Genomic DNA, 12,880 nt, shown 5'->3' on the forward strand with positions numbered 1-12,880 from the left:
CTGTCCCATGTACAAAGCCCGGGAGAGGCCACAAGGCCGGCCCCCTGGTGTTGGACCATCCTGCCCAAGAACTGCAGGGCAGAACCGGGCACCCACACAGCTCACTGAGTGCATCTCTGCCCTCCTCTCTCCGGAACTCGGAGCGTGGGACTCAGCCACTATATCAGAGGGCTCACTGAGGAGCCCAGAGCTCTTCCAGACCAGGCTATGGGTGGCCGTGCTCTCAGGGGAGGGCTGTGTCTCCTTCCCCTCGTGCCTAGCAGAGGCCGATGTCCTCCAAGAGCCACAGTGGCAATAGCAAGGCCAGGATGTCCTCCCTGGGAACCTGCCTTGGCAACGACTCCAGTGGGGGTGTGTTACCAGTTCCCCTCCATATTCCTTTTTCTGGATAGTTCTCCAAGGATGCAGCAGCCTCACGCTGAGACGACTGCTGTGTCTCTCTTATGCGCTACTATTTTTAGATTTGTGAATCTAAGGGATTCACATCAAATCTAAGGGATTTGTGAATCCCTTACATAAGTGCCAAGCTGACTTAGACCGACGGGGAGTGACTCCCATCATGCAGTACACCATGCTGAAAAAGATCCCAAGATCCCATCTGTGCTCAGTGGGAAAAAAATGCTGTGACCGATAAGCGACGTCTGTCCCGGGCGAGGGACTGGACGGTGTGGCGGGTGGCGTGTTCTGTCTTTTCTGATATAGCACTGCAGACTTTCAGAAGCACTCTCACATGCGTCACCTCATTTGATTAGAACGACACTGGTCTAGTAACGATGAAGCTCGTTATTCATTTATAAAAGGAGACATCAGGAGCATGGAAGTTAAGTGTGTCTTTTCCTAAATCACCCAAGTGAATTAGGGCCAGAGCCGGGATTAGATTCCAGATGTCCTGAGTCTGAGGACTGTACGGGGAAGACACTTAGCTCAGGGAACACTGGAGTCCAACGAGCCAAAGTGTTCGCATGTCTTTGGGAAAACAGTGCTTAGTAAGTCTTCCCCAGGCTTGAAATTTGCTATTCTTTATGCATATGTGTGGGATGCTGGCAGGAACACAGAGTGTGGAAAGGGGATGGGCTGCCCACGCTGGAGCCGACTGCCCCTCTGGTTGCTTGTAACTTAACAGTGGGCAGTCCCTTCTCCGATTATACCAAATCAGCAAGGCACCCCAGGAAGAGAAAAGGGACCTTTTCAGAAACATCTGTAGGGAGCCACTCCGGACAACTTATTCAGTTACCATGGAAACCCACCCTTGCAAACTGCTTCAGTTTTAGGAAAATAGCTACAAACAATAATAAGCATAAATGAAAAATGGTACATGTTGCTTCAAAATTGTACTTGTTATTGGATTTGGTCGGGTTTTCGAGACCGAGACGGCAGGCTCATATCCACGAGCACAGGGAAAGGCAGCCGTCTGCCTGCCTGCAGGCCTAACGACAAGAGCCCACATCCCCCCTCGCAGATCCCTAATCAAGTTTCTGGATGTGACCTCCGGGGAGGCATTTATCAGAGGAGCTTAATGTCTGAATTGTGGGAGGAAGGAGGATGTGCCTTGCAAAAAACAAACATTTGCTGAGCCGACGGGAAGGCAACATGGCGTCATGTGGAGGGAACCTAGACCAGGCCAAGCTGTTGCTACGTGGGCCTGAGCTAGAAATCCTTTAAGAGATCAGGCTGAGATGGGAATCTCTGTACTGGTCTGTTTTCAAGGACTCTCAGGGTTAGCAAGGACCTTATAAAGATGACCTGGTCCAGCTCCTCCCACATGTGATATTTACATTCTCTGGGCAACATCCTCACCAGTTGATTCATGAGTCTGTGCTTGGACTATGCCAAGAGTTAAGTCGTTTTTCCTGACACGGAGCTGACATCTAACTCCTCGTAGCTTCTACTCACGAACAAAGCAGACCCCTTTTGTCAATGATAATCCTTCAGCCACCTGGAGCCATGCTCCTGATGCTTCTGTGTTCTCCATGGGGCAGACATCAGTGACACCCTCACGGCCATTCTCCTCAGAGAGCTCTCAAAGTGAGACATCTGAGGTGGAACCCAGACCCTGAGACTGGGAAAGACTGTGTTGCTGTGGGCTCCTAAATTATACTTCAGAAATCACTGCATATGCAGGCCTGTACACTTTCAATCACGACATTTATCCTGATACCTGCTCTCTGAAAGCAGATAAGGAAGGCGAGGAAAAACAGTCTTCCTTAGGGTATGCTATACCACCTGTTAGATGTTTCCTGGACCAGAGAATCCCCATTGCACAGGTGAGTAAAACTGAGGTTCCAAGAAGGGGCTGACTTGCCCGTGATCACCCAGGAAGAGAATGGCAAGGCCAGGACAAAAGCACCAGCATCCTGCTCCCAGCCTCTGAACCTTCCCACAGGAGAGTCACCGAGCCCTGGGCACCCAAGTCCTGGGCTCCGTGTCCTAGGATTAGGGGTTGCCGGCCCCTCTTAGCACCCCGAGGCCATTCTCAATGTGTGCTTGATTGAGTCAGGCCTGACATGACAGCCCACCCCAAAACATCGCCTGAATCCCACAAGGAGGCATGGAGCTCCTCTCAAAAGGCCAAGGCAGCCCCGTGATCAGGGAGGGCCTGGGGACCCCCGAAAAAACGCATTTTGGTATCTGCCTAGAGTCTCCAGGGCAGGGACCTGATGAGTAACAGTGAAAACCTCTGGGGCTAGATCGCCTGACAGAAACACAGCAAAAGAATCAACGAAGAATCAACCAATTCTCCTCATCCCCTTAGGCAGGCTCTGATTGAAGGGGGACGGCCTGTCTCTACAAGAACAGAGAACAGTCTCTGTTCTCCCAGCAGAGCAGGAAGGGCAGCAGGGAACAGTGGCAGCAAGGCGCTGCAGGCAGTGGAGGCTGCGGGGTAGGGAGGGGGCCCCGAGGCCTCCGGAGCGGGTGTGGGGCTGACTCACCAGGCTATGCATGATGCGCACGCCGTCGGGGTTCACCGTGAGCGCCTCCTTGTACAGCTGCTTGGCCTCCTCCAGGCTGCCCTTCATCTCGGCCAGCCGGCCCCGCATGTAGAGCACCGAGTGTGATGTGGGGAAGAGGCCCGCGGCCTCCTGGATGCAGAAGCCTGCTTCCTTGAGGTGCTGCTGCTCCATGAACAGCTCGGCTGTGAAACGAGACGGGCAGGTGAGGCTGTGGGAAAAGTCAGAGGCAGCGGCCCCCTCCCGCATCCGACCATCAGCCCCCGGAGTTTAGGAACTGGTCTTGGGTGATGGAAACCACCCCACCGAGACGCAGCATGGGACTGGCTCGCTCTGGGGTGCGGCGGTAGCACCAGGCCGTGGTTTCTGAGCGCTCACTCTGTGTCAAGTTCATGCTCTGTGCTACACGCGGTCCGACTCCACCAACACTCACAAAACCCTATGTGAACAACGCACTTCTATTACCCACTTCAGGGAGGAGGATACGGGCACAGAGAAGGTGAGGAACTCGCGTAAGGCCGCAGGGAGAGTAAGCAGTGGAGCCAGGGTTTGCAGGGGGCTGTCTGACTTCAGAGCCTGGCAGTGGGGGCACGAGTGGGATCCCCTGCAGCTAAGCATTTGCTCGGGGGACTCTTCTGTCCCGTCACTTCACCTATTCATCACGTATCTGGGAACAGGGGGCGGGAGGCAGATGAGGTCGCTTTCCAAGGAGGGCTGCTGACTAAAGAGCTAATCCACCTGCGTGGTCAGGACGAGGACAGCCAAGTGATGCTACCACGGAGGGGTGGGAGGAAGGAGGCCCAGGGAGCGCCCGTGGAGGGCAGGGGTGGGGCTCACGCTGAGGAGCTACAAACCCGCCTGCACTTACTGAGAGCTGACCGTGGGCCAAGCAAGCATCTCCTCTCATTTAATCCTCAGGAGTCTGGGAGGGAGACTCTCCCGTGCCCCAGGCTGAGGGGGGGGGCCTCACCCCAGTCCCTCGGTTGGAAGGGGCATCTCCTGGCCTCCCTCCAAACTTGGGACTTTCTGTCGCATGGAGAGGAATCAGGGATGCACACGCCCTTCAACCAACACGTGGGGAAGATCCGCCCCACAACCAGTTTGCCTTCTTCCCCCAGATCAGTAGAAAATAGGGCAGTTTCTCCAATTGCGGGCCCACCCACACAGACGCGCATTTCAAACCCACGCTGCACAGGTACACACCTACCGGAGGCACCCTCAGAAGCGCGGAGCACCGGAGGCGCCTCGCAGCCCACTCAGCCTTCGTCTGGTGGCAGCGCGGGCCTGGCTGCCCCGCACAGATGGGAGGGAGCACAGAAGGGCAAGCAGAGCCTGGCTGGGGGCTTTGCCAAGAGCTGTTCCCAGCACAGGCCGAGAGCTGAGGTTACACGAGGTCAGATTAGGTCCAGGGGCTGGGGGCGGATAACAGACTCCCCAAAGAAAGCTCCCAGAAAAGGTGGAAGACCTGGGCCCAGGCAGCCCGTCTTCTGGTTCCAACAAGAAGCAGGAAGGAGGCCTAAGGCCTTGACTGTAGCACACAGCACAGGGGGCACTCAGCATGAATGTGGCCTAAGGTCCACTGTAATCAAAGTAGCTTGAATGCTGCAGAAGGCATTCTGAGCAGGGTACTCTTTCTCTTTTCTGGAGTAGAGAATTTGGGAGAATCAGAGAATTAATTAAACTCAGAAGAGCCAGGTTCCCATGATAAGGTGCGAGAGAAGCACAGGCTCTTGTCCTCAGAGATGGCCTGAACTGGAGATTCCCACGGTGAAAAACTTGGAAGGCCAGGCCAGGAGGGGTGGGCTTTGAACCTGGGGCCCGGCAGGGAGGGCTGGCTATCTCGGCCTCGCTCTCCTCTGCTCTGCTGTTGTGTTCCCTTCTGGAGCTGCCGCCTGGGGCTCTCCGCCGGCTGCCTTTATACGTGGGTCTGATGTCCAGCTGCTGAGGACTGACCGTGTGCCTGGCCCTCCCATGAGGAGGAGGGGAAAGCAGAGCAGCTGAGCCACCAAGCCACTGGAGTGACCGAGGGCAGCGGAGTGACAAGTGCCATCGCTGAGTGTTCTGGGCGCTCGGACGGGGTCAGGCTAGCTGTGCTGGTGTGGTCAGGGAAGTCTTCCTGGTGGAGGCGGCATCTGAGCCAGGGCCTGAAGGCACAGGGACACTTGGACTGGCAGAGAGGAGAAGGGAGGCTGTGCTGACGTAGAGGGCTGGGACCCGCTGCAGCAGGACTTCTCAGGGTCACAGAGGAGAAGGGAGAAGCAGAAGGAAGTGTGTGGTGTGAGTGCTGGGCGTGGGGAGGCCTGTCCTGCACCAGCCCCTGGGGCTGCTTCCTCCATCGCCAGGAGCTGAGCTCAGAGGCCAGCTCGCCACTCCCCTGGACCTTGTCCCAGCTGACCCTCCCCAGGCCTGGCCCACCTGCCCACCTGGTCCTGGCCCGCCTCATTAAGCTGTTTACAACTTGCTGCCCTGTCTCCTGAGCCCCATCTCTGGAGGCTGGCCCCGGTCCCTCCCTTGGGAACTCTTCACAGTGCCTTCACATCAACAGATTTCAATTATAGGGACCTCCACCTTCTTTCTTCCTCGGGGCCCTGGGCCTTTTCCTGGGCCCACACCAGAGAACATACCCTGAAAAATAGGTAGGACTGCTTTGCTCCGATGAACATTACCAGTTAGGCAGGAAACCAGATGACACAGAACAGAGCCAGAGAAGTGAGGGCTCCTGGCCGCTTTATGGATAGCCCCTGGCAGGCCCAGCCTCCAGGGCGGGGTCCCTGACCTACAGACAGACTCACAGGTCTGGGGGCTGCAATGCACCCCTTTTTCCTAGCCTCAGTTGTTTTACCCAACATGGTGCTCCCCAGACAGCCGGCCTCGGCTGCAGCCGCGTGGCACGGTGCCCACCCACTGCCCGATCCTCTACATCCCAGTCCTGGCTGCCAGGGCCCCGAGGTGCCCACACCCATCCCGGCCCGCCCTGGCCAGGGCTGGATGAGCAACCACTGTTACTGGGTTTTCCTTGAATTCTCATAGTCGAGGTCATCACTCCAGCAAACAGGGGCCCTGCTGCCCGCTCCGTGTCAGAGGCCCCTCTCTGATCCCCTTGGCTCCTTCTCTCTCCCCCTCCCTTCCGATTTTCACTTCTCTCGTCTCCCTCTCTGCCCGCTCCTGACCTCCTCTCCTGTCTGTCTGTCTGTCTCGGCTTTTCTTCTTCCTTCCATCCTCTCCACCCACCCTCCTCTGTGCTTTCTCTCAGCAGGCCCCAAATGGAAAACATCTGTTCCCTGGAGCTTTGCAACAGTCCCTTTTATGATGTTTTTCTGAGGCATCCTGATCTAACCCTGCACCCAGCGCTGGCTGCAGTCTTCCTGCCCGTCTTGCCAGTGCCGAGCCCTCTTTGCAGGAAGGAAGGCCTCGCTCGCTGCTGCTGAGCTGAGAAGCAGGGTGAGGGAGGGCCCAGGGCCCCGCTTAAGGCCTGTAGGGGCCTCGCCAGGGGAGATGCGCTTCCTAGAGGCCCTCCGTGAGGCCCCAGAAAGGAAGGGGGACCACCCGAGCTAAAAGGGCAGGGGCCCCCAGGGCAGGAGAGGTTAGACCCTAAAAAGAATACACCTTGAGCCCCAGGGGGGTCCCCAAAACTGTCCCCTAAAGGAAATAAGCAGTTCCCCATGGAGCAAACCCTCAGGACATATGGATGCCCAGAAAAAAGGAGAAGGAAGGGTGGGGGAGGAGGAATGAGAGAGAAGAGCAGGGGCCCGGAAGGGAGAGAGGCCGGGAGAGTCACACAGAGAACGCAAAGGTCTGAAGGGATTTTTCGAGTTGGTCTGAGACCCTCCATCCCTGGGATGCAGCGAGGGGCACCGTTTTCCTCAGGCCACACAGATGTCAGGGCTGCACGGGCCTGGGCTCCTGACTTCCTGCCCCGGGAGCGCTCTCCTCACGGACTCAGGAGGAGGGGCTGACGGGCAGAGAGGAGGAGAGAAGGGCAGGCAGGAGCAAAGGAAAAGAGGCCATGGGAAGCGGGCACAGAAGGCCGGAGGGAGAAGGGCAGGGAGCTGGGAAAGAATGGAGAGTGGAGGAAGATAAGGGAAGAAATGAGGAGGAAAGAAGGAAACAAGAATTAGAGGAGCCTGTCGCACCAAGGGTCAGACGTAGCTTCCGTCTCAACTGTATCTTTATAATAAATACGCTCTTAGACACAGCCCTGACTGCCTGACCCCAGGTCCCCAGTCTGCCCAGCCGACAGCAGGGGTAGCTTCCACCTTCGGGGCCACCTAAAGAGCCAGGGCAGCCCAAACAGTGTGGATCTGCCATTTGGGAGCTGGGACTCGGGCTAACTTCCCCTGACCCAGGGGAAGCCCACAGCCGCCTGTGAGCCCCTGGACCTCCAGGGCAGGGGAACTCTCCCTACACCTATTTCCCTCTCTCTAGCACGTTGTTAGCTCCCAGAGACATGAGCTTCAGTGAGAGAGAAAGGTGGGCCATCCTGCCCTTCTGGAAGGCATCTCTTGACACTCAGGATCCTGGAGCATCTATGGGGCCGGGTGCCTCTCCCATTTTCACACGAACCCACTGGCAAAGAGGCAACATTTTTGAAACTCATCTCTCGGGCGGAAACCCTCCGTGAGGCTTCTCACATCAGACTGGAATGGGAAAGAGGCTTGCAGAGGGAGGGGAGAAGAATGACAGTTGGGAGATGAAGGATATAACGTTAACCAACCTAAGAGTGGGTTAATGACGGAACTTACTGCCAAAACAGACTGGGATGCAATTTATCTTGAACCAGACTAAGGCCTTGTTTGTTATCCCTCTGGATTTTTCAAAGTTCCTCTTCCTACTTCAGATGTAACAAGCTGACGGTGGAGCACAGCCCCATATCCCTAGCATCCTAAGGGAGCCTGATGTGCTAACTGGGGCAATATTTGCATTATTAACATGCTTCCCGGTCTAGTCTTTCTGTGAATCCTGGTCCAACTTTTCCCCCCAGATTTAGAGCCTGTGGAGGGGAGAGCGGGGGCGTCCTGCATACTAATGTGTCCATATGTGAAATCCATGCAGCAGGGAACCTTAGATCCTCAATCAACAAGCACATTCTAACTCTGACTTGCAAAATCCGCAGGTCCCAGGAAGGGAATATCTACTTTGCCTCCTCTCCATCTGCCCTCGGGGCTATCGGCGCCACCCCCTTGCTGGAGACGGGGCAGATAGGAGGGTAATCAGTAAGAGGTGAGGAGCTTCACTCCTGGGTCAAGGGAGCGTGTTGGCCTGGTGCATTTTTAGGATTCCACTTATCCTACCGCCTTCTTCTTTCTTCTGAAGCTGCCACTCTATCTCATTCAGGTACATCTCCGGCCTTGATTCTCTCTTTTTTCACTCTAATCCACCTCTCACACCACTGTGGGATTAAATTTTCTATCACTTCAGCGAGTCACTCCTCAGCATCCCTTAGCCAAACATCAAGGAACCTCACCGCTGGGGGTACCACGCTGCCTCTGTCTCTACCGTCACTATAGTGGACACGACAGAAGCCCAGGACCATCTACCGAGCACCTCCTATGTGCTAACTGCTTGACACACACTAGCTCATTTTAGATCAGGACAGGCAGTAAGTGAGCCGTGCAACTCTGAAGCCGCCGGCCTCCCCAGTACTAACAGACCCTCAAACTCCATGGTGGCAACGGTGCCCACTAGCTGTTAAGAGAGATTGTCACCCGAACGGCAACCCTAGGGTTACCAGCCCTCTGCCTTCAACGAACTTGACCACCAGGCCTCGCTTTCTTGGGGCCAGCACATCTCACCTCTGCTCTAGCTCTCCCATGAGCTCTCGGGGGTTTGAGTCCTAACTAGTTTTCCTCAGGACACAGCTCCCCGAACTTGGGCTGCCAGGGCAGACCCGGAGGAGCCAGAGGGGGCCCTGGTGGCCTGCAGGCAGGGGGCTGGGGACACTCACCAGCCTGGAGCCAGATCTGTTCCAGCGTGGTCCACAGCTGCATGGGGCCCTGCTTCAGAACCGAGCTGGGCACGGTCAGCTCCGACATGGCCTCCTCCAACCGGGAGGCTGCGATGGACGATGCCCGCCGAGAACCTGCAGAGCAAGGTGGGAGGGGCTGAGCCACAGAGTCCGAGTGCCCCACCGCAGGCCCCAGGACAGAGGCTGCACAGCCCCTCGGGACCGACAGGGCACGCCGTGTCAGGGCAGGGCAGCCTGGCCCAGCAGCCGCTAAACAGCGCACAGACGCACTAGGAGGGGCCCACCTCCTACCCTCACCCAGGCCGGAGACAGGAGCTTTCTGAGGGGCAATCAGGCGGTGAGGCGGTGAGCCCACTTCTAGGAGTTAATCACTAGGGAAGAACACCATGAATGTCGGCAACTGCGGGCATTCTACCACTGCCTGGGATACCGAAGACAGAAATGGCCTGACTGTCTGCCAACTGGGATTGATTAAAAATAAGTGAGAGTATAATCATACAAGACTATGCAGTCATTAAAATAACGATGCATAAATATGGGTATCGATGCAAAAAGAGGCTGACGTTATAGAGTTTGGTAAAAAGAAGCAGATTGCAAAAGGGTATGATCACATTTTTACAAACAAGAAAATATGGCCATGTTTCCGCAAGTCTGAAAGGCCATTTATTAAGGTCTGAGTGATGAACTGACGGACGACTTTTCCTTTCTTCCTTTTACATTTTTACTTCCTGTTTTCACAAGTGCCTATTATTTCTTGATAGAAAGGTCCCATTGGTGGCTGGGCTGTGAAGGATCCTTGGGCAGCAGCTCAGGCCAGACCCTGTGCCCTCTGGAGAACTTCTCCATGTGGCAGTTCAGAGTGACATGGGTCCCTGTCCGGGATATATAAGCCGTTGACATTTACAATTCACGTGCAGGTGAAATGCGAGCACTTTTTTCCCTCTCTCTCAGAGGCAGTAGAGGCTCCAATAAACTCAGGAGACCTCAGGGCAAACCACAGATGATTTCCGTTTATAAGGCGGGTGTATACAGAGTCCTAATAACCTTGTCCAGGATCCTTCCCTCTCTAACTGCAAGGGAGCTACACTCTCCGTCACCACTGCTTCCTTGGCGTCCGCAGCTCCACGTCCAGCCCAGCAATCCTCAGACCTGCCTCTCAAGTCAGGTGCTGGGCGTGGCTTTGGAAATCAGCTCCATCACTTGACAACGAAGGCACAACTTGGTTCACCGCCACAGGAGTGGAAAAGATGAGCAATGCCACCAAACACAGCTCCCTGATGCTGCCATTCCCGTGACTAATTCTGCTTGTGTTTTAGGAAGGTGTTTGCTTTAATCAGGTCCTGGGTTAAAACATGTTAAGTTTGCAGATCCCGAACTTGTTTGAATGTCACAAGTCGTGGACGTCAGGATGAGTTTTTCCAGGAAACAAGTCAGCTTTGGGTCTGCAGTTGTAACCAGAAGCTCAGCCCTTCCTTTCTACTCGATGGATCTATGGTGGACATTATCACGGCAGACCTTGGCCTGGAGCTTTCCTAAGGGGACACGGTTTCCGTGCTCCACGGCGCCCTCTCCACCCCAGTCTCCCCCACTCTCTTCACTCCCCACACAGGGGGTGGGGTCCTTCGCTCGCCTACGCCAGCTGCCCACTTCCTGCCCCAGGGCCAGCAGCCATCCGGCCAAGATGGGCCCTAAAGAGGCCCGAGGTAGCACAGGCCCCTTAGCACAGCGGCTGGCAGGAGGTGGGGTGGGTTTGACCAGGCGGGCAGATGCTCAGGCTGGGAGAGGGAGCTGCGGGCTCACGTGGACGGCTGCCCACAGGGCACATTCTTACCGGAGTCTGCGTCGTGGGCATCGGGCAGAGTCAAGTGCATGCCACTCTGCTTCTTCAGCGTGAGGCCCTCGGCGAGGCTGCCATCCTTCTCCAGGCCTCTGGAAGGTAAGGGAGGGCCAGGCCCCGGTGAGGCGGAGGGGGCTGGCATGGAGAATGAGGGGAGCCTTATGCCAGGCAGGCTCTGGGGCTGAAGAGTTCAGGCCCGAGAACAGAGCCAAAGACCACTAGGAAGGATGGAGACAACCAGAGCAGCAGGCCAGATCGGAGCTCAGGCTTGGGATGCTAGAATGTGGCTCACCCCAGATGCTAAACCGACATGTTAGTCCTGATCACACACACGCACAGGGTGCCGCCGTGTGCCTGTGGGGCTGTCAGCCCCCTCGCTATTCCCCAGCGCTGCCACATCTTGCTTCCAAAGCGACATGCTTGCTCAGGCCGCTGCCACCAAGCATGCTCTCGCCATTCTTCCCGGCCCACACAAACCCTGCATTGTTTAGAACCCAGCCCGAGGGCCAACAGCCATCCAGAGGCCTCCTGTGGCTCCCCTGCCCTCACGCTGCCTTCCCTCTCTGCTCTCTGTCAGCGTGGATCCCAGCACCACGTACGCCGAGGATGAGAACCTCTCCCATCCATCTATTCCCTCTTCTACTTTTCGTTACCCTCTCAACGTCTAGCAGAGAGCCACAGGCACTGTGGACCGGCTTCCAAGGGAAGCCTGGTTTTGCAGCTCCCTACCTTCCAGGGAAGGAAGGCCCAGATGCCGCTCCCTGCCTCAGGTTCCCCCTCCCCGAGGCTGCCAGGGTGGCCCCGGAAGAGCCAGAGGGGGCCCGAGGGTGGGAGATAAACAAGCCCCGCCAATTCCCCAGGTCCCTGCAGCTCTCACAGGGCTAGGGAGGCTCCTCTTTTCTCAAGAGTGGGGATGCGGGGGGACCACCAGCTCAGAAAGGCAGCACAACTGCCTGTGCCCATCCTGGAGCACACACAGCCCCCAGGCAGCCCCTGCCCCCTGCTGGGGGGGGCGGTCTGTGGCCTTGAACCTGCTGGTTGGGGAAGCTTAGAGGACTGAGGCGGAAAGGGCAGGAGAGGAGAAGGCAGGCCCAGCTGGGGGCCAGAGGCCTCCTCCCTTCAGAGGGGCACCAGACGATGGTCCCACAAATAACGCCAGAGCCGGGGTATCCTTGCCATCCTAACTCCGGTTCACGTTGAACTTGGTTCTTTGGGTGCACAGCCATCTTTGTGGGCATTAGAGGAAACCATCCACAGAAACACAGTTGGTCGGGCTGGTTCCCACCTCTCACACCCACTTCTCATTCCCGGGAGGCACCTGAGTGCAGGGCAAAAGAGCCAGGGACACTGGGGGAAAGCCACGGGGCTGCCCTCCGTAGCTATGTGAGCCTCGCCAAAGCTGCTTAACCTTTCTAGATCTTAGCCCTCTCTTCTTGAGATGATCACAGTTATTTTGTGCAGTTAATGAACATGAGAATGTCCACCTCATGAGGTCGTTGTGAGGACTAAATGAGAACGTGGGCAGGTGCCCAGCCTGTGCTGGCCTGGAGCGGATGCACAGACACAGCTCCTCGTCCTGAAGCGGGCTCTCCTAGGGCTCCAGAAACAGCTCATCTTGGGGACCTCTTGCCTCCTGGTCCTAGGCCCCTACCCTGAAGAACCTGACAGCCAGATGGAAGGAGACAGTCCAAGTTGAGCGTTTAACAAAGACCCAGATGGAGAGAGGGCTGTGCTGGGCCATCAGAGGCCGGGCACTGGAGCCTCCTGGAGGGGCGGGCTGGCGCCAGGCAGAGCAGAGGAAGGCGGCCAGGGGGCAGAGCGGAGGTGGAGCCGGCAGGGTGGGGCGGGGCAGGCCAGACCTTCAGGCTGTGGATTCTGGCCTTGATCCTTGATTGCCCGAGCCCAGATTTTACAAGCCCTAGTTTCTGCTCTGTGGCTCCAGGTTCAGAAAGAATGCTTCCTCTTCTTGGGCAAGCCAGGAGGGGACTGGATCCAATCCTTTGGTCCCAACAATTTGCCTGCAGGTAGCTGGCCGGGCTGAGCTCTGCTCCACCCTGGGTTGGGGGGGCCAGGGGCCGTTTGCCGGGGAGTTCCCCAGAGATGAGGCTGCGGGTGGTGACTTGAAAAGAC

At 56.7% G+C, this 12,880-nt stretch overlaps 1 protein-coding gene across 3 annotated transcripts in view; it reads right to left on the reverse strand.

Moving 5' to 3' along the window:
* TTC7A (tetratricopeptide repeat domain 7A) overlaps positions 1–12,880 on the reverse strand; it is a 122,186-nt gene that overhangs the window by 11,552 nt on the left and 97,754 nt on the right. For all 3 annotated transcript variants that reach the window (XM_060169825.1, XM_060169826.1, XM_060169824.1), the window contains 3 exons: positions 10,745–10,842; positions 8,893–9,027; positions 2,931–3,133 (listed from right to left, as the gene is read on the reverse strand). In XM_060169825.1, the coding sequence (XP_060025808.1) occupies positions 2,931–3,133; positions 8,893–9,027; positions 10,745–10,842 (436 nt within the window). The remainder of the gene's footprint in view (positions 1–2,930; positions 3,134–8,892; positions 9,028–10,744; positions 10,843–12,880) is intronic.

The sequence above is a fragment of the Lagenorhynchus albirostris genome, chromosome 13, assembly GCF_949774975.1.
Source record: "Lagenorhynchus albirostris chromosome 13, mLagAlb1.1, whole genome shotgun sequence".
NCBI lineage: Eukaryota > Metazoa > Chordata > Mammalia > Artiodactyla > Delphinidae > Lagenorhynchus > Lagenorhynchus albirostris.